Source organism: Zootoca vivipara, chromosome 4 (genome assembly GCF_965207765.1).
Source record: "Zootoca vivipara chromosome 4, rZooViv2.hap1.1, whole genome shotgun sequence".
Lineage (NCBI taxonomy): Eukaryota > Metazoa > Chordata > Lepidosauria > Squamata > Lacertidae > Zootoca > Zootoca vivipara.
Window position 1 is genome coordinate 91,224,364 of NC_142587.1, and position 24,655 is coordinate 91,249,018.

Consider the following 24,655-nt stretch of genomic DNA (forward strand, 5'->3'; position numbering starts at 1 on the left):
GAGCCCAGCAGTGCCCCGAGCCAGCGACCCGGCCGAGGAGACCATAAGGTAAAAACCATAATAAAAATAAAGACATCCCACCGAAAATAAGCCACCCTGTGTTTTTTTTTGAGAGAAAAAAGTTACAAGATGGTGTCTTAAAAAAGGGGCAACACGGTACTTGCACTTTGACGTGCTTTCAAACTGCTTGGTTGACAGGAGCAGGGACCGAGCAACAGGCGCTCATCCCGTCATGGGGATTTGAACCGCCGACCTTCTGATTGGCAAGCCCCAGGCTCTGTGGTTTAGATCACAGCGCCACCTGCGTCCAGAAAATCAGTACTACTGCAGAAATCTATCAGCACAGTGGGATAAGCTGTCCAGAAAGCCAGATCGAGTTTCTTTCTCTCCAATTTCTCTTGCACCACTGAACTTGCTGTTTATATTTTTTGGAGTACAGTCATACCTCGGTTTAAGTACGCCTCGGTTTGAGTATTTTCAGTTTAAGTACTCCGCGGACCTGTCTGTAACGGATTAATCCACTTTCCATTATTTTCAATGGGAAAGTACGCTTCAGGTTAAGTACAGACTTCCGGAACCATTTGTGTTTGTAAACCGAGGTACCACTGTATTCTTTTCAAATGTTACACAAACAGAACTCGGATAAACCAAATTGTCTCTTTTATAGATCCACCCTTTTCTTCTAACTGTAAATTGCTGTAATTGGTTTTGCATTAAAGGTGGGTACGATGATCAAAATCAATGATAACACAACACTACCAAAAAACAAACAAACTATATGCTGCTAGACCCTTATAAAGGGAGATACAGGGTATGAAATAAAAGACCAACAAAATCTGGAGCATCTTGGAGGTGGGTTTCCCCCCCTTTTTTCTTTTTTGCTCTTTTCGTCCAAAGCGTGACTGAAATTCCACCATTCATTTTCTTGCCGTCTGCAGTGAGCTTAAATTTTTAAAACTTAAGCCTGCCACATGCCTTCTTAAATATGAAATGTGCTGTCAGAAAATAAAGCTGGCTGTCAGAGAAGCCTTTGCCATGCCTAACACATTTTTTTTATAAAAAAATCCTCCAATATTAAAAAGAAGGACCCAAAAGGGGGGGAGGGGGAGAAGAGAGAATTATGTATTAATGGGCAATTACAGGCTTTCTGGCTGGCCATAGCCCTGAGCTATCTAATTGTGCTTAGGAGTAAGGGAGTTTGCATAGTGATTCCCCCCCTTCTTTATTAATGTGATTTTTCTGGGCCTCATCATAGCCATAATTACATTGAACTCTGCCAGGAGCTTGACATTTGTGGTGACCCAAGGAACAAACTTGACATTCTCAACCAAGGCAGTGGGAGTACTGATGAGACTCAGAGCACTTTGAGAACAATGTTTTCACGAGTTTAGAGGGAATCTGTTATCGGTGCCTTTGCAAGCTCAAGCGTTGTTGCTAGCCCTTTTCTAGAAGCTGCTACAGCAGGAATGAGGGGCTACATCGGCTGAAGTTACCCCCTCTAGAAAGTCTACTGGCAGTTCTCTCTCTTTTCTTTCTTGTCTTTCTTAAAGCATATCTTTTCAGAAGTTTGTGTTCCAAAGATGAGCTTCAAAGATTGCTTATCCGAACATTGTAGATGACCTCAGTAAACCTATCTGTCACAAGGAACGCTCCTAAGGCAGGCGAAAGTATATGCCTTAAAACAAGAAATTCTTATCGGTGCTATAAATAAAATAGGGACGCAGAGACTGGAAATGGAGAAGTTATATTTAAACAGCCACAATTTCTTAAGATGTTGTTGAAACTGCAGGCTTTCCATGGGTGTAGTAGATACAAATTTCTTTTTAATGAGCTGTGCGTTCCTCTTACGGGAAGGGGACAGAGGAGGGAGGGGTTGTGTAGTATAAAATGTACTGTACCGCCTTGCATGACGAGGCTGGGCCATCCAGTGTCAGGGCCTAGAGACAGATTTTGCTTTTATCTCTTATGAATGAGGGATGGCAAACCTGTCACCTCCAAATGTTGTTGGACTACAACGTCCATCATCCCAAGCCGGTGCAGCCAATGGTCAGGGGTGATGGGAGCTGTAGTATTTCAACAGCATCTGGGGATCCAGGGTTGAAGAACTCTGGCATAGAATGCATCCAGATGAGCATTTGTTGAGCAACTTGTTGGCATCTTTCTGCCTCGAGAGAAAATGGGAGTGCGCTTCCGGGGGGTGAAGTCAAACAGCTGTGTTAGCCAGCGCCGTCTTAAGCGCCCCTGTCGCCATGGCGCGCCGGATCTCTCCGGCGCCCTTCCGCCCCGTTTCCCAGCGCGGTGGGCGGGTGGGCGCGGTGCTGCTGCGCGGCGGGCGGGCAGACACAGCGTGATCTCTACGGCGCCCTCCCTCCCTGTTTCCCAGCGCGGTGGGCGCAGTGCGCAGCTGCGCAGCGGACCGGCCGGTCAGCGGGCGGGCGCAGCTCGCGGCGCCCTCCTGGCGGGCCGGCGCCATGGTGCCCTGCACTACTGGGGGTCTATGATGAGCCGGCCCTGGTGTTAGCAACACCAAAGTGACCTTCCTGGAGTGCAAACCTGGGTGGTGTGTATGGAGGTCCTGGGGTGCTCAGATGACAAGAGCCCATTATTGGCCTTGCTGATGTGGTTCAAAAGAAGGCAAAGCAATATGTTTGGCATCAGCTTAGGTCCAGGAGTTGCCAGAAGAAGGCATACAAGGCACCATCCAACCGTCTTGGGAATCCATTCCACATTTGTGTAGGGTTTGCTCTTACTCTTTAGCCTTCTTCTTCTCTTGAAGAAGGTGGAGGTTTGGGACCAGAGTTTTCCTTCTCCTAGATGGGCTACCTTCCCAGATCGACGAGCCCCACCTGCCCCTTACTTCCCTCTATGGCATGTGAAGAAATCACCTTCTTGACCTTTGGATCCACTCTTCATCCTGTCCGCTCAATCTGCCAGAGCCTGTCTTTGCACACAGGGGAAGTCCCTAACTCACTGAGGGTTTGAGACCCATCAACTACCCTTCCCTGGTTTAGGCAGCCAGTCTAAGCCTTTCCTGGGGTGTGGGCACTGTCACGCACCGACAATGTCTAGCAGGCACTTGTAAGAGCTGAGTGCAGGGTGGGGGCTGAAGGTGTGCATGTGCTTTGCCCCTTAGTGTCCTCCCTCTTTGGGTGTGGGTTGAACAAAAGCTTATGACGTCACTGAAGAGACGCACTGCAAACCTTCCAGCAGCCAACCCAGATGAAAGTCACATGTTGCCTTTCACAGACGTTGTGCCCCCACCTCTGCCGTCATCATCACTCGTTATTTTTGATGCTTATTTTGTTCTATTGTACCTGTGCTCCCATTCATCCCAGGCAGGAATCCATGCTGATTCTTGAGTCTAAATGTAGCCGCATTTCCTCCTTGTAATTCAACATTCTGAGTCTAATTCATTGGCAAGCAATGGGGATGCTGTTTGTAAAATTCTGTGTTATTTCAGAAAAGCTAAGGAGTACTTAGCTTACAAAGTTGGAAGGAGGAAATGCATTCTGAGAAACAAATGAAAGGTTCATTAGGACCGGGACCAGAAGTGCCAAAATTAAAATAAGATGCTGGCTGATTATTTTCTGTGTGGGACCCTCCTCTTCTCCTTTGTTTAACCCATGGGTAGGCAAACTAAGGCCCCGGGGCTGGATCCTGCCCAATCGCCTTCTAAATCCGGCCCATGGATGGTCTGGGAATCAGCGTGTATTTACATGAGGAGAATGTGTCCCTTTATTTAAAATGCAAGTCTAGGTTAATTGTGGGGCATAGGAATTCGTTCATTATTTTTTTCCAAAATATAGTCTGGCCCCGCACAAGGTCTGAGGGACAGTGGACCAGCCCCCTGCTGAAAAAGTTTGCTGACCCCTGGTTTAACCTATATAGTGGTACCTCTGGTTGCGAATGGGATCTGTTCCGGAGGCCTGTTTGCAACATGAAAAGGCCGCATCCTGAAGTGCTGCACAAGCACGCGATGCAATTCTGCGCTTCTGTGCATGCACAAAGTGCAATTTAGTGTTTTTGCGCATGCGCACGCCCCGGACCCAGAAGTAACCTGTTCCAGGACTTCCGGGTTCGGCGCAGCCGTATTCTGAAAAGACGTAACCTGCAGTGGACGTAACATGAGGTATGACTGTACTGTGCTGATTTTGTTTGGAGATGTTTTACTTGATTTCAGTTGTATGCTTATACTTGTTGTAACCCACCTTGGGACATTACGGTAAAGGGGCAGCTAAGAAATAATGATAAATAGTCTTAATCAGTGGCTCCCAACCTTTACAAGTGTGATAAGCCAGTGTGATAAGCCCCTTTTAAACTTCATTTAAAAAAAATAGTAAAAAAAATTACATGCTAATGGTTGTAATTTCAGGCTCTGCTAATCAAGAAAATACGAGCAGTTAAATGAATTTTGCAAAGGTGCCAAAATCAAAGAAGGCAGCAAAATTTCATTTACTTATGTATAAATAATCAGTAATTAATTCCAAAAGGTGTTAAATATAAATTCATTTATTTCCCCAATCCAATAAGATAACCCAAATTTATGAAAGAAATTTTATAACTATGAATTCATTCATTTATTTCATCAGTATACCCAAGGATCAACAACCCAAATGATCCATCAAATTGGATGAAATACAGATTTCATTATTTCCAAGTGAACTCAACTGAGGCAATCCCCGAAAGAACGAAAAGGGAAACTTTTAATTGCCACCAACGTACGGTAATACATTATTATGTATGAAATAAGGACTATCAGTTGTATGCCTAGAAGTTAAGCTATTCATATAAACGATTGATTTGATTCGGTTCTATTTATATTTATTATTTGTTTATCATTTTTCTAAGCCAGCAGGCATGAGTAGCAAATGCTACTTGGAACAACAGACAACCCCAAAAGGTCTGCCCCTCCCCAAACAACCTAAGATAAATGAAAGCCAAAAAAACACCCCACCCCCGAAGAATTAGGCACCCCCCCCCAGAAATCATCCTGATAAAGCAGCAGAAGGAATCCCCAATATTGCCCCAGACTTAAGGAGCCCAAACGCAATCAGTAATTAGTAGGCGGAAAGCCTGCCATCCGTTCACAATGCAAAATCCACTAAAGTCAGTGCCGCCCTGGGTATTCCACCTCCCACCAATAAGCCCTATTTGTAGTACAACATGAAAGAAAACCCTGGGCGTAACATGCCTCTGCAGAAAAAAAATAAAGTGGGAAAGGCAAAGCTGAAACCTCCCCCCCCCCCGGCATGATCATGCTTTGTGATGGAGCTCTTCAAAGCGCTACTCACATTGATGAAAGAAAGTGGGGGAGGCATAGGCCACCGGCACTGATCCACATTTCCTTGCTCAGCAACGCCACTGCGGAGATGACGAGGGTGGTGGAGGGAATCATTCAAACCTCCAGCTGGAGGAGCATTAATCGCAGACCCTCTTGGGATAACTGCCCCTGGGGTCCATGGCCTACAGGTTGGGAACTTAGTTTAGACAAGGAATAAGCAAACTCTGGCCTCCAGATGCTTTGGGACTACAACTCCCACCATCCCTGACCACTGGTTCTGTTAGCTAGAGATGATGGGAGTTGTAGTCCCAAAACATCTGGAGGGTCAAGTTTGCCTATGCCTGGTTTAGACACACAGCCTTCAGGTGTTGAGTCATTAGGTGGAGATACGGTAACTCCTAGTGTTGATGCAGCCAAGCTGAAAACAGTGCATGTAGCCTGTCCTCACTTCACTGTCATCCTGTCTGGAAGTCAAATAAGGAAGCTTGCAATACTTATTTACTTACCACATTCAAATTTATTTTTATTTCACATATTTATATACAATCTCCAAGTGGTTTAAAGGATAATGAACACAATTTGTATGTATGTTAGACTGAGAGGTGCTATGATAGCCATCTTCCAATATCTCAAGGACCGTCACATGGAAGATGGAACAAGCTTGTTTTCTCCTGCTCCAGAGGGTAGGACTCAAACCAACGGCCTCTAGTTACAAGAAAGGAGAATCCGACTAAAGACCAGGAAAACAGCTGTTCAACAGTGGAATGGACTCCCTTGGGAGGTTGTGGGCTCTCCTTCCTTGGAAGTTTTTAAGCAGAGGTTGGAGGGCCATCTGTCATGGATGCTTTAGTTAAGATTCGTGCATTGCAGGGGGTTGGACGAGATGACCCTCGGGGTCCCTTCCAACTCTACGATTCTATGATGCTTGGTCTAAGAACTACAGCATGACACAATGCAATGCAATCAGACCACCACAACAAAAGCACAGCAGCATATTTGTGAAACATCTTTAGAGAACCAGAGAACCCTCCCTCTTCAGCTTCTCTCCTGCGAAGGCACATCCTGATTCACTAAACACAACAATCACCCCACTGACACATACACATCACACTCCCAGTTCTGTCTTATCCAATTCTGCCCAGATCACACAACTCTTGTTATTTCAATGTCACTCACCCAATTCTTCCAGCAGTACTTGCAAACGCTCATCCACCCAATCACTCCAGTACCAATCAATATCTCCTACTCAGATTGTTCATATTGCTCTGCAAAAGCACTCGAGACAAGCTTGCGTTTTTCATGAATTGCTTGCGAGCTCGGAGATGGAATGGAGAAGGAAAAGGAAGGAGGAGTGAAGAGGAAAAAAAATATTCATTGTGTCCAGCTGCAGGTGGTTCTGAGAGGAGAGGATCCAAATGGTGGCTGCCAGATCCCATAAGCTGGTGAAGTGGGACCTTTCTCTCTGCTGCAGCCTGGTACAACAGTAGCTGAATCCCTTTTTCCTGACTCTACAACCAAGTCCTCTCAATCAGCCTTGCCTGACTCTGGGACGGCCTGCCCTGCATACTCCCTCCGTCAAAAATTTCTTGTCTTTGCGTGCCTGCCTCTTAAACCTTTGTGTTCCAAGGCTAAGAACGTAAGAATAGCCTGCTATATCAGGCCAATGACCCGTCTATCGTCCAGCACTCCTGGAGCCCAAGCACAATAACGTACTGCCCTCCTGTGGTCTCAGAAGCGTTGCTAGCTACAACTGTGGAGTCAAAGCATAGCCATCATGGCTGGTAGCCATCGATAGACAAGCCACCAACTAGATCAGTGGTGGCCAAACTCAGCCCTCCAGCTGTTTTGGGACTACAACTCCCATCATCCCTAGCTAACAGGACCAGTGGTCAGGGATGATGGGAAATGTAGTCCCCAAACAGCTGGAGGGCCGAGTTTGGCCACCACTGAACTAGATAATGAGTGGCTTCCAAAAGCACATTGGGTGGTGGGCTCACCTGACCTCCTGAAAGCTGAGTCATTGCTGCTTACCAGGAAGGAGAAAGTTGAGGCAACAGGGAAATCTCCAAGGTGCAAACCTGCCAATAGTAATAGTAATAATTGTAATAATTGGCTACACCTGTGTGTTAGCACCATGTTGGCTGTGCCATCTGAATCACAATAGTTCTGTTAACAGATTAAGAAAGGAATTTTTTTTTTAATGCACCTTCTCACTGCCTTGAGAACTTCTACAACTTACACCTGGAAAAAGAACGATCCACTAATAATGGATTGTTTATTGCCAAACTGGTCATTTGCTGATCTTGGGTGTTGTGCCCTTAATGAAATCTAGTCAGCCAGAGAACTAATATATTGAGTCAGGGGTCATTTTTATAATGTTTTTGAATTGCAAAATTCTGCATAAACTTGTACTGTATTATCAGCTGTTACTTGATAATCTAAAGAAAAGCTTTGATTAGCTGGCTCTTCACTTATTATTATTATTATTATTATTATTATTATTATTATTATTATTATTATTATTATAAATGATGGCGATGCCAGGTACTGGTGGGCAAATAAGTTCTGGATTTCTGCCTCTAGACGTCTGAGTCTCCAGCAGTGACTGGTTTAGCTGGCTGTTGGTGAACAGAATTAGACAGGCAATTTTGCTGGATTCAGTGAGCCCGTTCTCCTACTGTGCTTAATGTAGCTGTGAGTCAGAATGATATACCATTACCTTTCCGATCCACTTTCAACTTCAGGTTTGCTTTATAAACCTCGTTTTAAAAACAGGAATAAGTTTGAAATGGCTGCTATTTTTCTTTCTTTTCCCCCACTCTTTCCTTCCTGATGCATTCATACATATACTCTTCAGACCTTCAGACACTTTATTTGCAGGCTGCTGGCTTGTTTCCCTGGCTCCCTTCTGTGTAGGTGGTTTTAAAATACAGCACTCTCCTATGTAATTGGCGGGGGGAAAGGCTGCCTGACCCTGTCGCCCTGGTCATTTTCTATTGCTTGGCCTCCCCTCCCTCCTTGGCACTTATTACAATCATGTAATCATCCTCTGAGATGCATTTGCCTCTCCCTCTCCATCACTTCACATCTTATTCTCCGACACCTTACGCAAGAATCATTTGAGGACTCTTCTTCCATATTAATGGCTCTTAAAATATGGACTGTTAAGGTAACTAAGGAAGTGGCTCTGTGCCAGACAGTGGCTCACTAGTACTTAGAAAAACAAAGGCCAGATTTGGGAGTTTTGAGTTACGTGAGCTAGAAGTAGAAGCTGGAGGCAGAGCGGCAGGCTGGGAAGCTAGAGAGCATAGCTGTCAACCCTCCCTTTTTTTGGGCGGGAAACTCCCTTATTCCAAGCCACAGCTGTCAACCTTCCCTTTTTTTGCTGGAAATTCCCTTATTCCAGTGCCGTTTCCCACTGCTATCCTGGATTGTTAGATATACCGTAGACTGTCCCCAGCACAGGTGAGGCTGCTGCTGATCCCTTATTTTCAAATCCGAAAGTTGACAGCTGTGCTAGAGAGACAGAGCCATGCCTGATTTTTGTTGGAATCCAAGACTGTGACTATGGAAGAGGCAAGATCCTCTTTGGGGTGTTAATGCTGTGAAGCCTTACATAGGCTCAGGTTGTCTAGGCTCAAGTTGTATATATGTGTAAATAAGCCGTTATATCGTAAATACACCGCAGTATTTGCTGTCTCTCATTGCAAAGGAAACACGAACCCAGAGTAAGCGCTTGGAACCCTTGGAATCTTGCACTGCTCTGAGATGTGCAATAATATAAAATCTTGAATGCAATAATAATGATGTTATTATTTGTACCCTGCCCGTCTGACTATGTTGTCCAAGGCCTGGTCTCATGTTTTCTAGGGTTGTTTTTTTTAAGCCCACCTTTGATCAGGGTATTTATGGTAGTGGGACTAGGATGAGATAATACCTTTCAGAGAAGCCACATGGACAGGCATGCGATATGGTATTGATTTACTCAGAAGTACGTGTCAATTCATAAGAACATGGGGCTTCCTTATACTGAGTAGCAGCAGCAGCAGCAGCAGCAGCAATACCCCACCCATCTGGCTGGGTTTCCGACACCCTTGGTTGACTGACAATGGCTCTCCATGGTTTCAGACAGGAGTTTCTTCCAGTCCTACCTAGATATGCTGGGAATTGAACCTGGGTCTTCCTGTGTGCAAAACAGATTCTCTACCACTGAGTTATTAATGTTCCTTCAGTTCAGTGAGTCTAAAACCCTCTTTACGCATATTTGCATTGGTGAGGCTGCTCCCAACTCCACCATATGTCAAAACCCTAATGGTTTGTCTTCATGGGCAGGTTTGTATTGCAGTGTTAGTTCTGGTTGTTACTAGTTTGTGTTCATTCCCAACACACACTGAAATGCAGCCATCTGGTTTTCATTCCAGATGAACGGGTTATAAATAATAAAATTATTATTACCATTAAGTCTTTCCCTGGTTCCCTCAAAAACCCTGAGCCTCCTCACCCTCCTGCTTCCCCTTGGTTGTGAAGTGGTGGTCATGTTTTCTTTTTCTCCATTAAAATGGATACAGTGGTGCCTTTGGATACGCACACCTCTGGTTGCGTATCCTTCAGGATGGGAACGCGGCAAACCCAGTAGTATTTTTCTGGGTTTCGCCCCGCGCACATGCGCAGAAACAGTTGCGGAAACCTCGGGATCTGACCGGAGCTTCCGGAGCTCCGGAAGTTAAGGAGGAAGTTGGGGGAGTGGCGCTCTTTCCCGTATCCCTGAGAAAAGTGAAGTGCATGCACACATACACACTGTCCCTCGTGGGGTGGAGAAGAGACATGTGCCCCACAGGCCTAAAAAAGACTGGTGTCGTCTGCTGTGTGTGTGTGTGTGTGTGTAATATTCTGCCAAAACCACTTACAACGGCTGGGATAATGACACCATTCTGCAATTTAGCATGGCAGATTTGGGCAGGCATTAGCGTAAGTTGTATGAAATTGCAGTGTTATCATTCTAGCATTAGCTGGGATAGAACCCGATTGCAGTATTTCGGAGGGGTACACCTGATGATGAGAAGCTGCTTATCCTGAATCTCCATTCAACAACCAGATGGCACGCTTGAAAAGCTTCAGAGAGCTGGAATGTATGGGGAGAGAAGCTTAAGCAAGCTCCACATGGAGAAACAGGAACATTATATATATATATATTTTAAAAAAACCAAAATTAAATTCATATAGCACACCCCGATTAAATTAAAAAACTAAATAAATAAATAAAATCATGTAGCACACCTCAATAAGCAACCCATTAGATAGCTTTTAGGGTAGAAGCCCATGCTAGAATGAAAGCTAATCGCTTTGGTTTGTTAGGTTTCATGCTTGACGGGTTTTTTAAAAAGGCTTTTTAAAAATGGCATTCAAAACCTTGCTGGCTGGCTGAATGCCATTTAAAAACCATACACACACACAAAAAACACCCTTGCTGGCTTTAAAGGGGATACAAAAGGAAAATTAGTTAATAGGTTTGCATAATGGTAAATGACACAAAATAAGTAACCGCAGAAAGGGGGTCGGGGTCTTGAGGGGGAATTGGCATTGTAGATCCATTGTATAAAGTTTTTTTTCCTTTTCATTAAAATAATTGTAAAATGAGAAAATGAAAAATAAAATTAAAAACAAAACAAAACCTTGCTGGCTGGCAAAAAAATACTCCACAGGTTACATTCTCCCTCCCTTCCCTCCTTACATTATAATTTTATTCTGCTTTTAATATTAACGCAGAAAACTGCCTGCAGCAGAGGATTATTATTATTATTTTATCTATGGTAGGTGTCTTTTCCCTCTTGACTCTTAAACAAAGATGTGTTCCAGAGACAACATTTATTTTAAGAGCAAGCCATGGAACAACGTTCTTTGATTCCAGTCAGGAAGTGTCAGTCTGGCACAGTTGGGTCCTCTTCAGAAACCTGTATTTGAAGTAGTTTCCCTTTCCCCTCCAGTCAAAATAAAGGCCTTTAAAAATCAGCATTGCATTATTCATCAGTAAGATGGCAATAATTTATTTTACTAGATGCTGGTTGTCACTTTGTCTTACGGGGAAGAAAGAAGTTTCTCCTGGGCACATCTGGAAGGCAAGATCTGTGCAATGGGGACCTGATGCTCAGCTCATCTCCAAGGCCAGCTGCTAAGCTTCTGGATGTGTAACTGTTGTCAGAATCAGAGAATCATAGGATTGTAGAGTTGGAAGGGGATCAAGGGTCATCTAGTCCATCCCCCTGAAATTCAGGAATCTCAGCTAAGAGGGGCGTTCATTAAAGATTTCCCCTGACATACTTCCCGTGGACGGAGACAAACGAAACTGGGCACAGTTATTAGTCCTTCTCATAGCTACCAGCAAGAGTCAAACATTTCTCCCAACGTTTTATGCAGCTGTGGAGACCTCGTCTGTAGAAGTCGGCAGGTCGTGTCAGAAGCTACAATTTGACCTTAGAAATCAGCATTTAATTGTCTGGAAAAAGCTTGCCTTTCAAAAATAACTCTCCATTCAACTGGTTCCATTATCAGACGTTCCTCCATGTTAGCATCCGTAACAGAGAAACTGTTAGGAGTTCAGAGCTACAAATGACTACGTTACCTATGGAGAGATATATCATTATAAATGTGCAATAAATGTGGTGAATAAGTTCTGGTCAGTGGGTGAGAGGAGGCATGATGAAGCAGATTGATTTATTTTTTAAATAAAATTATTAATCACTTAAACAGCCACAACCTCCAAGCATTGTACGGGCTCGATGATATATAAAGCATGACTAAAACATAACATCCAGTTGAAAATGTTGACATAAAGCCCATAAAACATTTTAAAACAAATTTGAAAAGAAGTGTAACTAAACTGTGGGTCTTGAAAAGTTTTCAGTAGGCAGTATAGTTAAGGTGCCTGTCTGATGTCAACAGAATTGTAGAGTTGGAAGGGACCCAAAGGATAATCACCTCCAGTGCAGGAATCACAGCTAAATAATTGCTGGCAGATGGACTAATGATTTTGTAAGTTTAATAGGTACCAGGATATATATACTGTACTTTTGTGTGTATAAGATTATGTTTTTTTACTCTAAAATAATGTTCAAAATCTGGGCTCGTCTTATACACAGATAGTATCTCCCCGCATTTTCTTTAAAATAGAGGGCATCTTATACATGGGGGCGTTTTATAGACGAAAAATGTGTTGTATATATATTGCTTCAACCCGAATTGGCACCCCTAGGGATTGCTCCTAGAAATTCAGTAAGCATTGGTTTGGAGGCATTTGCTTTTCTGCTACTTCCGCCTCATGGGTAATGACATAGTCCTCAGGGACGGATCCAGGTGACTGACGCCAGCACAGCAATTTAAGCAAACAGTGACAGCACTGAAAAATTTAGAAGGGAAAGGAGCACAGCTCAACTGTGGTAGCGGCCAGGCTGTGAGTGAACTGCAGAGCTGGCGGGGGGGGGGGTTGAAAGGCTGGCCTTGCAGGGGTGCTCATGCACTGACTGCTTATCAGCCTTGGGAGTTGGGAGTTTGGGTCAGTGTAGTGCAGAACAGAATTAGGGTAGATACAACAGGAACTGGGACGCAAGAAATGCAACAGTAGTGCTTAGTCGGCAGAGCATGAGACTTCTGTTCTCAGGGTTGTGGGTTCGAAAAACATTTGTAGGTATTGAGAAGGAAAAAAAGAACTTTCCAATCACCTCCGTAATCCCAATACCATGATGAGAATCTCTTTGAAGTCTGAGCTTAAACAGCAGGGACTATGCAATTCTGCAGGTTTTTTCTCAGTCTTCTTCAGTCCAAACAATTTTTTTTAAAAAAAATCCTTCCAGTAGCACCTTACAGACCAACTAAGTTTGTCTTTGTCATGGGTATGAGCTTTCGTGTGCATGCACACTTCTTCAGATACACTAAAACAGAAGTGTTAAAGATGCCAACTTTGCTGCCACATACACCCGGACAAACACCAGTCATTAACAGTCGTCAACAGGTTTACCACTCCTATCAGCCAATCGCCCATTCCCACCACCCTTCTGAGTGATACCCCTCCCCACCCTCTGACTATACATAAGGGTCTGGTGACTTCTGTTTCAGTGAAGTAGTGTGCATGCACATGAAAGCTCATACCTATGACAAACTTAGTTGGACTCTAAGGGGTACTGGAAGGATTTTTTAAAAATTATTATTTATTTATTTTGTTTTGACTACGTCAGACCAACACGGCTACCTACCTGTAACTAGTTCTTCAGTCTAGACTATGTCTGTTTATTGTCCAAATCTAATTATTTTATCAAACAGATATTTCCGGTTATGAGAGTGGCTTCGGAGATTGCCAGCCGTGTCGTGCTCGGGGACCCAATGTCCTGCCACTTGCACCTTGATGCAAGCTGACAATCTCGGACAATCTGCAGGTCTACGAGACAGTCCTCCCCCACCCCGGGAAGTCTACCAGGCTAATTACCCCCGTATCAGCCCTGAATTACGGGCACAGCTGGGGTCCGATCGTATGGGAGTCAGCCATTTCTCACCACTGGAAACAGGAAGCCCCAGGAACAGAACTTTCAAGGTTGAATTTGTGCTTGAGTAATGACATCCAAATACAGGTCAGGAGAGAGATGGAGGGGAGAGCAGACCAACTGGCATTTAATTCTTCATCTGCAAGGGAAAGCAGGCTGAGCGTGCCCCTCTGAAGGTGACATTTTGAGGCCATAAATTAGTGTGCACTGGTGTGGGGCTACAGAACATGTACATTTCCGTTGTGTGCATTTAGGAGAAGCACTGTAGCTCAGTCATAGGGAGTCTGCTTTGCATGCATGCACAAGGTGCCAGGTTCAATCCCCGGGATCTCCACGCAGGGCTTGGAGAGACTTAACAGCAATATTTTATTACTCTGCCACCCTGGGCTCGTCTCAGAGGAAGGATGAGTTGGAAATTGAATGAATAATCATATTACTTTTCAGGCAACAGGCTCACATAGAACAAACACCTTAGAGTTTCACCATAGTATTCAGAGGGGAGTTTAGAGGATGGAATGTTTTATCTGCAGTGAAACATTGTCCACACAGAGCTCATTTTGTCCCTGTTTACTGATTAATTTCATCTGCTCTGCTTCTGTATCTATGTTCTCTTCCTTTTGTTTCTGTTTTTCTGTTTCTCTCTGCTTACCGATAATTATAAACCTATTAAGGTCACTCTGAAAGCTGCCGACTCTCTGGCTCGTCCATTGCTGGCAAATATCAGCGAGCCCTTGATTCTTCTCGCCTGGCGTATTAAATTCGTCACACCTAATATATTTGAAATGAGCAGTAGGTGTCAATGGGACCCCTTCCTGAACTTTATTACAACGCTGGGAGCAGCTGGCTTTGCTATCTCGATAGAGGAATTCTGTTCTGACTTCTACTTTAATTTCCCACACATACAGGTTGCTTATTAAGCAACCCTGTTAAGGAAGGGACTTGAAACCTGTGTCCCCACCCCGATGTTGTTGGACTACAACTCCCATCATCCACATGCTGGCTGTCAAACAACTTCTGGAGGTCCACGGGTTCCTCATCCTCCCGTTAAGCCTTAACTTCAGGGATGGCCAGAAGTTACAGCACCACCAACCCCAGCCAGCATGGCCAGTGACCAGGGATGATGGGAGTTGTAGTCCAGAAACATGTGGAGGTTCCCCAATCTTGCATTAAGGACTTGGCGCCATCCTGATCCTCACCTGCCTGTCCTGTTGTCCACAAAGGGGTTGGGAATACAACTTCTTTGTATTCAATTTTGCCAGCGTGTTTTCTACTCCTAGTGTATTCTAAAGAGACTGACCGAACCCTGTCTCGCATTTCTCTTCTGTTCTTAGGGGAGAACACAGAACTGCCAACCTTCTCTGCCACAGCGGGGCTCCACTCTGTCCTGGAGGACACGGTATCACCCGCATTCAGTGCCACCGTTATCATCATCATCACAGTCATCATCTCCGGGAGTGCCTACCTGTGTTTCTTGAAATACATTTGCGCCGGGTGCTGCAAATCCACACAGGTGATGCCTGTCAGGAGGCTGGACCCCAGCAGATCAGAAGAGCAAGTGTAAACCCTTGGTTCTCATTCGGCTGTTGATGGCTCAGCCAAGAAGAACTCATGTCCACCTGTGAATGAGAACGGAAAGACCAGCCTGTTCCTGATGGTGCAAATAAATGTTGGGAGATGTCTAAAAGGGGAAGATGACCTGCCCAGGGAATTTGGTGGACCAGAAAACACTCATGAAACTTTGTGGCTTAAAATCTGGTTATCTACATATGGTTTATCTGCCCTGGATAATTGATTGACGTGGACGGGCCAAAGTCCAGCAAGTCACAGCCTGCAGGGCTAAAGGTAAAGGTAAAGGGACCCCGACTCTGGGGTTGCGCGCTCATCTCGCATTATTGGCCGAGGGAGCCGGCGTATAGCTTCCAGGTCATGTGGCCAGCATGACAAAGCCGCTTCTGGCAAACCAGAGCAGCACATGGAAACGCCGTTTACCTTCCCGCTGTAGCGGTTCCTATTTATCTACTTGCATTTTGACGTGCTTTCGAACTGCTAAGTTGGCAGGAGCTGGGACCAAGCAACGGGAGCTCACCCCGTCACAGGGATTCGAACCGCCGACCTTCTGATCAGCAAGCCCTACTCTGAGCCAAATGCCTGGTTCTACTCCCTGGAAGCCGAATTCCGTTCTTGTGGGTCGGAGATGGAATATTTGGGTATTGCTTCTTCCTATCCCACACCCAAGGTTTGAAATGCCCCTCCACTGCCCCATCACTAGGGGGGTCTCCCTTTGCAACACCTGCTGTGAGAAGAATGGGTCCGACGTAGTTATGGGGTGGCTCAGATCTCTGGGGCTGAGCCCTTGATTTCCTGCACCTCTCCCTCCCTTCTTAGAAAAACTTTGCTCCTGGTTTTACTTTGCCTACAAATTGCAGTGCTGGTGAAGATCCCAGCAACCCGCCACCTTAATTTGTCCAGAGGCAGCTATATAAATTAGTGCATTGGCAAATTGTGTCATGGGCCTGTGCTTGTAAGACTTGTAAGTACCTAGCAGCATCACTGGGCCATTCCTAGTTCTTTGATGCTAGTTCTTTGATGCTAAAGTCAACATGGTCCAATTCACCTGATGGAAAAGTTGGTCCATCAAGGACTTGCTCTTTTGAACTTTGAGTGGATGCTTCTAAGACAGGAAGCCCGCTCCTCCTGTGTTGAAAAGAGTCAGTGGTTGCTCTGTATCTTCTTCTACTGTATTTTCTCCTACTCTTACCTGCATCACCAGGTTTGTGCATCCATCAGTGCCACTTATTTAAGCATACCTGTGTGAAATTGACCTTTGCTGTTTCTCTGTTATCGGAGCCTCCTCTGCCCCCACACAAAACAGGGAATCGGTACAGCTACATGTGCTGTAAAAACCTTGCTGGCTTACAATGCAACCCTACATTATGTCTAACTCGGAAGTAAATCCCACTAATTTCAATTGTGCTTATTTCTGTGGCGCAGTGGGTCAGTGGGTCTGGTTGTTAACCAGAAGGTTGGTGGTTCAAGAAGCCCACCCAGGGATGACCATGGGCAGGATTCCTGCATAGCAGGACGTTGGACTAGATGATCCTTGGAGTACCTTCCAACTCTACAACTCTATGATTTTCCAAGATTTCTGAGGCTGCAACCCATTATTGGGTTCAACTGGACTTTGAGGAGGCATGCGTAAGGTCACTGTCTCTCTGCCTAACCTACCTCGGAGGGTTGTGGTGTAGATAAAATGGGGAGGGAAGAATCCTGCACTTGAACTCCTTGGTGGAAAAGGTGGTATTGTATATAAATGTAATAAATAAATAAATGTGAGGTGTCTGCCTGCTAATTTTTTTCAACGGGTGGTAAGCCTATTGCTCCTCCCCAGAGGTGCAAGTTGTGTAATTATGGGTTTTCAGCACCTGTTGACAATCTTATCTCTTCACCCATTTGAAGATAGTTGATTTGACAAAAGCAGAAGTAAATGGATAGGTGCTGTCTGCTGCTCTGGTTATATGGTTTTGTTTTAAGCTGGTTTAAAATCATTGGCCTAATTTTCATGTACATTAAATGCTTGAGTTATAAGTTGCCCTGGGATCGAAACTGATGAAAGGTTGTGAACAAATGAATAAATAAAATTCCCAGAATCTCTTTACTACCCCAGCTCATCACATTTTGGAAGGAATGTCAATCAAAAGGGGTGTGCTGTGTTTTTCAGTGGGATTCATTAGATGTTTTCTCCAAATATCTGAGTGATTTAAAATAGTCCAATAGAATATAAGCAAATTCAGAATCAAACCCTTAGATGAAACCAGTTATCTGGGAACGAAACAATGAAAATACTACGCTCTTGATGAAAGCAGCAAAGGTGAAGAACTAAAAAGCATTTGTAGATAAAAACAAGTCTTGAGATTTCAATCGACACACTTACCTAGGAGGAAGTGCCAATGAACTCAGTGGGGTCCACATTTGAATAGGTGTGCACAGGATTGCACCCTTGTATGGGAGGAGACACAGTGAGAAACCACCAGACTAATAAATAACAAGTGATAACCCTCTCTAAGCATATGCTTCGTCTTCAGAGCTTTAGAAACTGCTAAAGCAGGTTTGTGTGAACAGTGTTGGGGAAGACCTTGCTTCCCTTCTACTGACACTTGGAGCCCTCAGGTGGACAGACCCTGGGGAGGCCATCCCAACCGAGATGGATCAGACGGTAGAGCATGAGACTCTTCATCTCAGAGTTGTGGGTTCAAGCCCCATGTTGGGCAAAAGATTCCTGAATTGCAGGGTGGTTGGACTAGATGGCCTTCATGGTCCCTTCCAATTCTGTGATTCTATGAGGGATCATGGAATGCAAAGCTGTCTCACCAAGAAGGTTCTCTAACCTGCTGGGCTGCGTTCTGCCTTCACCATCAGAAGGATCATGCCGCTGAATACCAGTTTCTGGGAATCTCAGGTGGGGAGAGGGCTGTTGTGTTGAGGTTCTGCTTACAAGTTTCCCATTGGGGCATCTGGTTGGCTACTGTGAGAACAGGATCCTGAGCTAGGTGGGCCATTGGCCTGATCCAGCGGGTCTCTTCTTATGTTCTTTAAGGATATGGACAGTGGAATTGGGATTTGGTGAGTGTGTTCCCCTCCCCGCACTCTTTGCTCTGTGAATTTCCACGTGTCCTCGACAATCAGCGTTTTGAATTGGGTCCAGGTATCAATGGGAAGCTGCCAGAGAAGCAATATATTCCCTGTTAAATGAATGTAGTGTTTATTTCTTTAAATGGGTGGATGCGCCCTTCATGGGACAGTTCGCCAGGCTGCACAAAAGTCAAGTTGAAGTGGCCGCCAGAGGGAGCCCCAGGAACGTCTCAAAAGGATAATGGTTCTTGGAGGAATCGACTGGTTCTCTACAAGAAAACCAAGCACCAGCCAAGACCTTTGTGGCTGATCTCAACATATGCAAGTCCTTTTTTCACCACTATCCCCGAACAACAACAACAGCAACAACAAAAATTATCACAGCCTAGATTTTGTCAGCAGAATCCTTAGGTATGTCTACTCAGAAGTAAGTCCTGTGGAGTTTAGTGGGGGGATTGCTCTCAAGTAGGTAAGTAGAGAATTGTAGCCTCTGTACATCCATTTACAATGCAAATAATTAGTTCTTCTCAGGACTGTGCATGCTCATCCCTCACCTGCTGCTTTCAAGCTAGTTTCATTCCAAATCCTGCCATCTGCCAGGATGGATATGGTAACCTGATAGATATTTGAAAACCCTTCCCTTGATTAGCTCATCCATACCTTTCCCTTACCACCCATGCCCCAGTGAATAAGGGAGGAGAAGAAGAAGAGATGAGTTTGGATTTGATATCCCGCTTTATCACTACCGAAGGAGTCTCAAAGCAGCTAACAATCTCCTTTCCCTTCCTCCCCCACAACAAACACTCTGTGAGGCGAGTGGGGCTGAGAGACTTCAGAGAAGTGTGACTAGCCCAAGGTCACCCAGCAGCTGCATGTGGAGGAGCGGAGACGTGAACCCGGTTCCCCAGATTACGAGTCTACCGCTCTTAACCACTGCACCACACTAAGGGAGGTGATTGTGATATTGGTGTATGCCCACCCACAACATCACTGGGCAGGTGTGGATACACCTCACAGTGCTGAGTCCACCTCCATCCATTTTCAGATGGACACACTATGTGGTAACGCAGGATCAATCTGCACTGAGCTTTTATTTTTGGAAGGAAACTGGTTGGTGAAAGTACTCTTCATAAAATACACAATGGGTCTGTGTTGCGTGTGGACTAGGTAGGAGAAACAAGACCTCGGTGTGCATTGCATGTAGAATATAATGTTGAGTGCACACAGCCAGGGCCGGATTTAGGTTTGAAGAGGCCCTAAGCTGCTGAAGGGAATGGGGCCCTTTCTATGTCCAGCTGTCCTTTGTCAACAACAAATTGTCACTGTTTTTTGTATTGAATACAGTATATGCTATGTGGTAATTTATGGACCTAATAGGTCTCTGAAGCCATTTGCACATAACAAAATATGTATTTTATCAAAGCAATTGATATAGAAATGAGCAAACCAGTGATACTTTAGGGAGCAGGCTTGCAGGCGGGGCCCATGACTTACATCATAGGAGCCTACACAACACAAAACAAAACACTGTTGCTGTGTGTAGCTTTTATTTTATTTGTTTTTTATCTTATATTTTGTAAATGTACATCCAGTTTTTTCCCCTTTGAATTTTTTTGGGACCCCCAAGAGAGTGGGGCCCTAAGCTATAGCTTGCTTAGCTTATACGTAAATCCGGCACTGCACACAGCCTTAGTCTGTGATTATAAACAAAGTGCAAGTCCCTTTCAAGAGAAGCTGTACTGTTGTCACACAACCAAAAAACCACCCCAAACAGCCCCTGAACGGTTGTTGCAAAATGCCACAGTTTTTTTTAATTCAAGGAAACTTGGGAAAGGCTATAACTCAGTGGAAGAGAATGTGCTCGGCATGCAAAAGGTTGCAGGTTCAATGCTCTGCATCTCCACTGGGGCTGGGAGATGGTTGTTAAAATATAAATTTGTATCATTTAAATTTGTATCCCGCCTTCCACCCAAAGGTCACAGGGTGGTTCACAACATGAATGAAAACACAAAATACAGTGGTACCTATACTTAATGCGTTCCGAATGCACATTCGTAAGTCGAGAAAATTTGTAAGTCGAATCCCATAGGAATGCATTGGGAGAAAAAAACCGTAAGTCGAAGCAACCCTATCTAAAAATTCGTAAGTCGAAAAAATCCTATCTAACCCGCATCCACGTTGGCGGACGGAGCTCCGTTCGTAAGTAGAAACATTCGTAAGTAGAGTTATTCGTAAGTAGAGGTACCACTGTACGTAGTAACACGAAGACAAAAACAAGACAAAAAAAACCTCTCCCAGTGACACATTTAAAAGGCCATAGAATGTTAACCAGCCCAAGACCTTTCGCCTGGTGTGCAAAGCTCCTTAGTGAAGGCGCCAGGCGAGCCTCTCTGGGAAGAGCATTCCACAAATGTCAAGCCACCGCGGAGAAGGCCCATTTTCGTGTTGTCGCCCTTCGGGCCTCCTGTGGAAGGAGGTGCATGAAGAAGGGCCTCAGATGATGATTGCGGGGTCCAGGTCAGTTCACATGGGAATGAAGATGGAGCCTTTGTTTCTAATAGTTATAGGGCACTTCCAGACTGTCCAGACTATTTTGCAGGATGGAAGATTTATGCAACTGAAGTGAATTACAGTTCTCTGGCAACCTAGCACAACAGATAGGGTTCTCAGGTCTGCTTCCAAAAAACAGTGGACAAGCGGGGGTGTGTGTGTTTAAATTAAATTAAATTATATATTTTCTTATTTGCTGCTGCTCCTGCACATCAGGAACAGGAAGAGGCGTCTTTTTCTTTTATGCCTCTCCTTTTTGTTCTCCCCGCGAGTCAGGAACAGGCGGGGCAGAACTTCGGCAAGAGGCGTCTCCCCCCCCCAATTTTTTTAAAAAATGTCTTGTGAAACAATTGAGTGTGATTAATATTTTTTTCCGGAGAATCGAGTTCAATGGATATTCGATCTTTGTCCCATTCTTACTTATGAAAAAAAAGACAAAACGTGATTCTCCTATCCTTATTCTCTTAAGACTGTACAGCTTTAGATTACGTACCATTTCATCATAAAGCTTTTGAATAAAAAAAATGTCCACTATTTTGTGTAAAAAAATTTTAGTGAACATAATGTGAAAAAAGCGGACTGTCCGCTCAAATAGTGGACACCTGGCAACCTTAACAACAGAGGTTGGATGGCCATCTGTCATGGATGCTTTAGCTTACGTTCCTGCATTGCAGGACTAGATGACCCTTGGGTCCCTTCCAGCTCTAAGATTCTATGAACAAATCCATTTTTTAAAAAACAACAACCCGTGCCTGTTTTTGCTTTCTGAAATGTGGCGGGGAAATGCATGGGGTGAACAAACCACCAATGGAAAGACCCCGCAAGGATGAATCCCCCTTGCCATTTAACTGCTTGGTGGGTGGAACAAATGCTCGATAAAGACCAGATACAATTTGACTTCTGCATAAGCTTTGTTCAAGCAAAGCTTAATGTATTTGTTTAATATATTTTTAAATATTTTGTTGGAAGCCACCCAGAGTGGCTGGAGAAACCCAGCCAGATGGGCGGGGTATAAATAATAAATCATTATTATTAATTATTATTACAATAGGTCGTCTGCAGGTCCCTACAGTTAAGCTTGAAGGTTGGGAACGTAGTTCAATGGTAGGGGAGGTGCTTTGTTCACAAAAAGTTCCAGGTTCAATGTTTGGCATCTCTAGACAAGCCTGGGAAAGACCGACCCCTGTACTTGCCTGTATAAGGAGAACATGATTATCTTCTGCCTGCGTGATTCAACCTTGCACGTCTTTCCCTTTTCTCGCGAAAAAGCAGAAATCCAGCAGGCAGTGCATACAGTATTCTCCTTTCTCCATGTCAGAAGAAAACTGCTGGATTTTGTCTGCCTTGCAGGCATTAAAAAAAACAAAGGAACCTCGCAAGGGGGCGGGGAGGCAGCCCTACTTGACTTTTATAAGTGTTTTAATAGCGTCTGGGTTGATGCCGAAATCATCCTCTTACATCCTGCAAAAGAAATAATTGTTAACTGAAGACAAAGAGACGCATCAACAGGAAACAGAGGTTGATAGAATACTAATGACCATTTAAGGTGATTGAGTTTTAACCATGATATAAATACATTCAAGGCTGACATCTTTATCAAGAGCTATTAAACGCTGAAGTGCTCAAGTGTAAGAGGAGGTAGAATGCAGAGGGATGGAGACCGGCAGAGATAAGGGTAAAGAGGGAAGGAGGAGAGAGCCAAGTGGGGTTTTCCTGTTTAGTTCTTTTAAAACATTCCACATCCCCTTATCGAACCAAAAGAAGATCACAGTTAAAGAAATCTGGGTGGGTGAGGAAGTCTGTCTGAATTAGAAAATAATATCACTGAGATGCAATCGAGGCAATAGCACAAACAAAACCCAAAGCAAAAAACTGGAGGCTGGAGAAACTCTGGGCTATGTCTTGTACTGGATAAAGAAATACTGTACCAACTTATTTTCTGTTTCTTGTTATAATTTGTTTTTCATTTTTCATTTCACATCAAACAAAATAATTTTGCACTGAATCTCAATACCCCATTTCAACCTCCCTCCCTTTCTGCGTACAGGTAGGTAGCCGTGTTGGTCTGGGTCGAAGTAAAATAAAAAAATTCCTTCAGTAGCACCTTAAAGACCAACTAAGTTTTTATTTTGGTATGAGCTTTCGTGTGCATGCATCTGAAGAAGTGTGCATGCACACGAAAGCTCATACCAAAATAAAAACTTAGTTGGTCTTTAAGGTGCTACTGAAGGAATTTTTTTATTTCCCTTTCTGCGGTTAGGTAAAGGTAAAGGGACCCCTGACCATTAGGTCCAGTCGCGAATGACTCTGGGGTTGCGGCGCTCATCTTGCATTATTGGCCGAGGGAGCCGGCGTACAGCTTCCAGGTCATGTGGCTAGCATGACAAAGCTGCTTCTGGCGAACCAGAGCAGCACATGGAAACGGCATTTACCTTCCCACCGAAGCGGTACCTATTTATCTACTTGCACTTTGACGTGCTTCCGAACTGCTAGGTTGGCAGGAGCTGGGACCGAGCAATGGGAGCTCACCCCATCGCAGGGATTCGAACTGCTGGCCTTCTGATCGGCAAGCCCTAGGCTCTGTGGTTTAACCCACAGCGCCACCTGCGTCCCATTTTTGCGGTTACTTATGTTTATAATATATTTTCTGCATCTCCAAGTTAAACCTAATTTTTATTTATCCAATATTACAAAATTAGTTTTATATCACTGCACATCTTTACATTAATCCTGCTAATGATTTGATCTGTTTAAATCCATTTTTAAATTATTCAATAAACAATTTCCATTCTAAATTAAAAACTCTTGTCATCTTGATTCCTTATTATTCTGGTAAGTTCTGCCATTTCTGCATATTCCAAAAGTTTTTGCTGCTATTCTTCTTTGGTTGGGATGTTTTCTTTTCCATCTTTGGGCTAAAATAATTTGGACTGCCGTGGACATATGCATAAAATATTTTTTATCTCTCACCACCAAGATAAAGAGAACCCACACAAGCAACGCTGACACAAAACCCCACACATACACTAAGAAGCATTGTCACCCTACCCCACCCCACTCACCATGCCCCCCTCCACCTCTTTCCCCCTTTTCTTCCTAATGTAACACTAATGTCTCAACAAATCATAGAATCATAGCGTTGGAAGAGACCACAAGGGGCATCTAGTCCAACCCCCTGCCAAGCAGGAAACACCATCAAAGCATTCCTGACATATGGCGGTCAAGCCTCTGCTTAAAGACTTCCAAAGAAGGAGACTCCACCACACTCCTTGGCAGCAAATTCCACTGCCGAACAGCTCTTACTGTCAGGAAGTTCTTCCTAATGTTTAGGTGGAATCTTCTTTCTTGTAGTTTGAATCCATTGCTCCGTCTCCGCTTCTCTGGAGCAGCACAAAACAACCTTTCTCCCTCCTCTATATGATATCCTTTTATATATTTGAACATGGCTATCATATCACCCCTTAACCTTCTCTTCTCCAGGCTAAACACACCCAGCTCCCTAAGCCGTTCCTCATAAGGAACGAAACTGACCTGTAGAAAATGTAACCTGAAAAAAGAGACATTGCACATACGTTTGTAAACCCAGAAATCTTCAATAAATATATATATATTAAAAAATAAAAAAACAAAGACCAGGCTTTGCTTCTCAATCAAATAATCAATA

General features: G+C 44.3%; 1 protein-coding gene across 1 annotated transcript in view; it reads left to right on the top strand.

The window, feature by feature from the left end:
* Nucleotides 1–17,151, top strand: part of LOC148686045 (uncharacterized) — a 40,876-nt gene extending 23,725 nt beyond the window's left edge. Inside the window, exon 2 of the mRNA XM_088668811.1 lies at nucleotides 15,144–17,151. Within this exon, the coding sequence (XP_088524937.1) occupies nucleotides 15,144–15,373 (230 nt within the window). The 3' untranslated portion in view covers nucleotides 15,374–17,151. The remainder of the gene's footprint in view (nucleotides 1–15,143) is intronic.
* The last annotated feature ends 7,504 nt before the right edge of the window (nucleotides 17,152–24,655 follow it).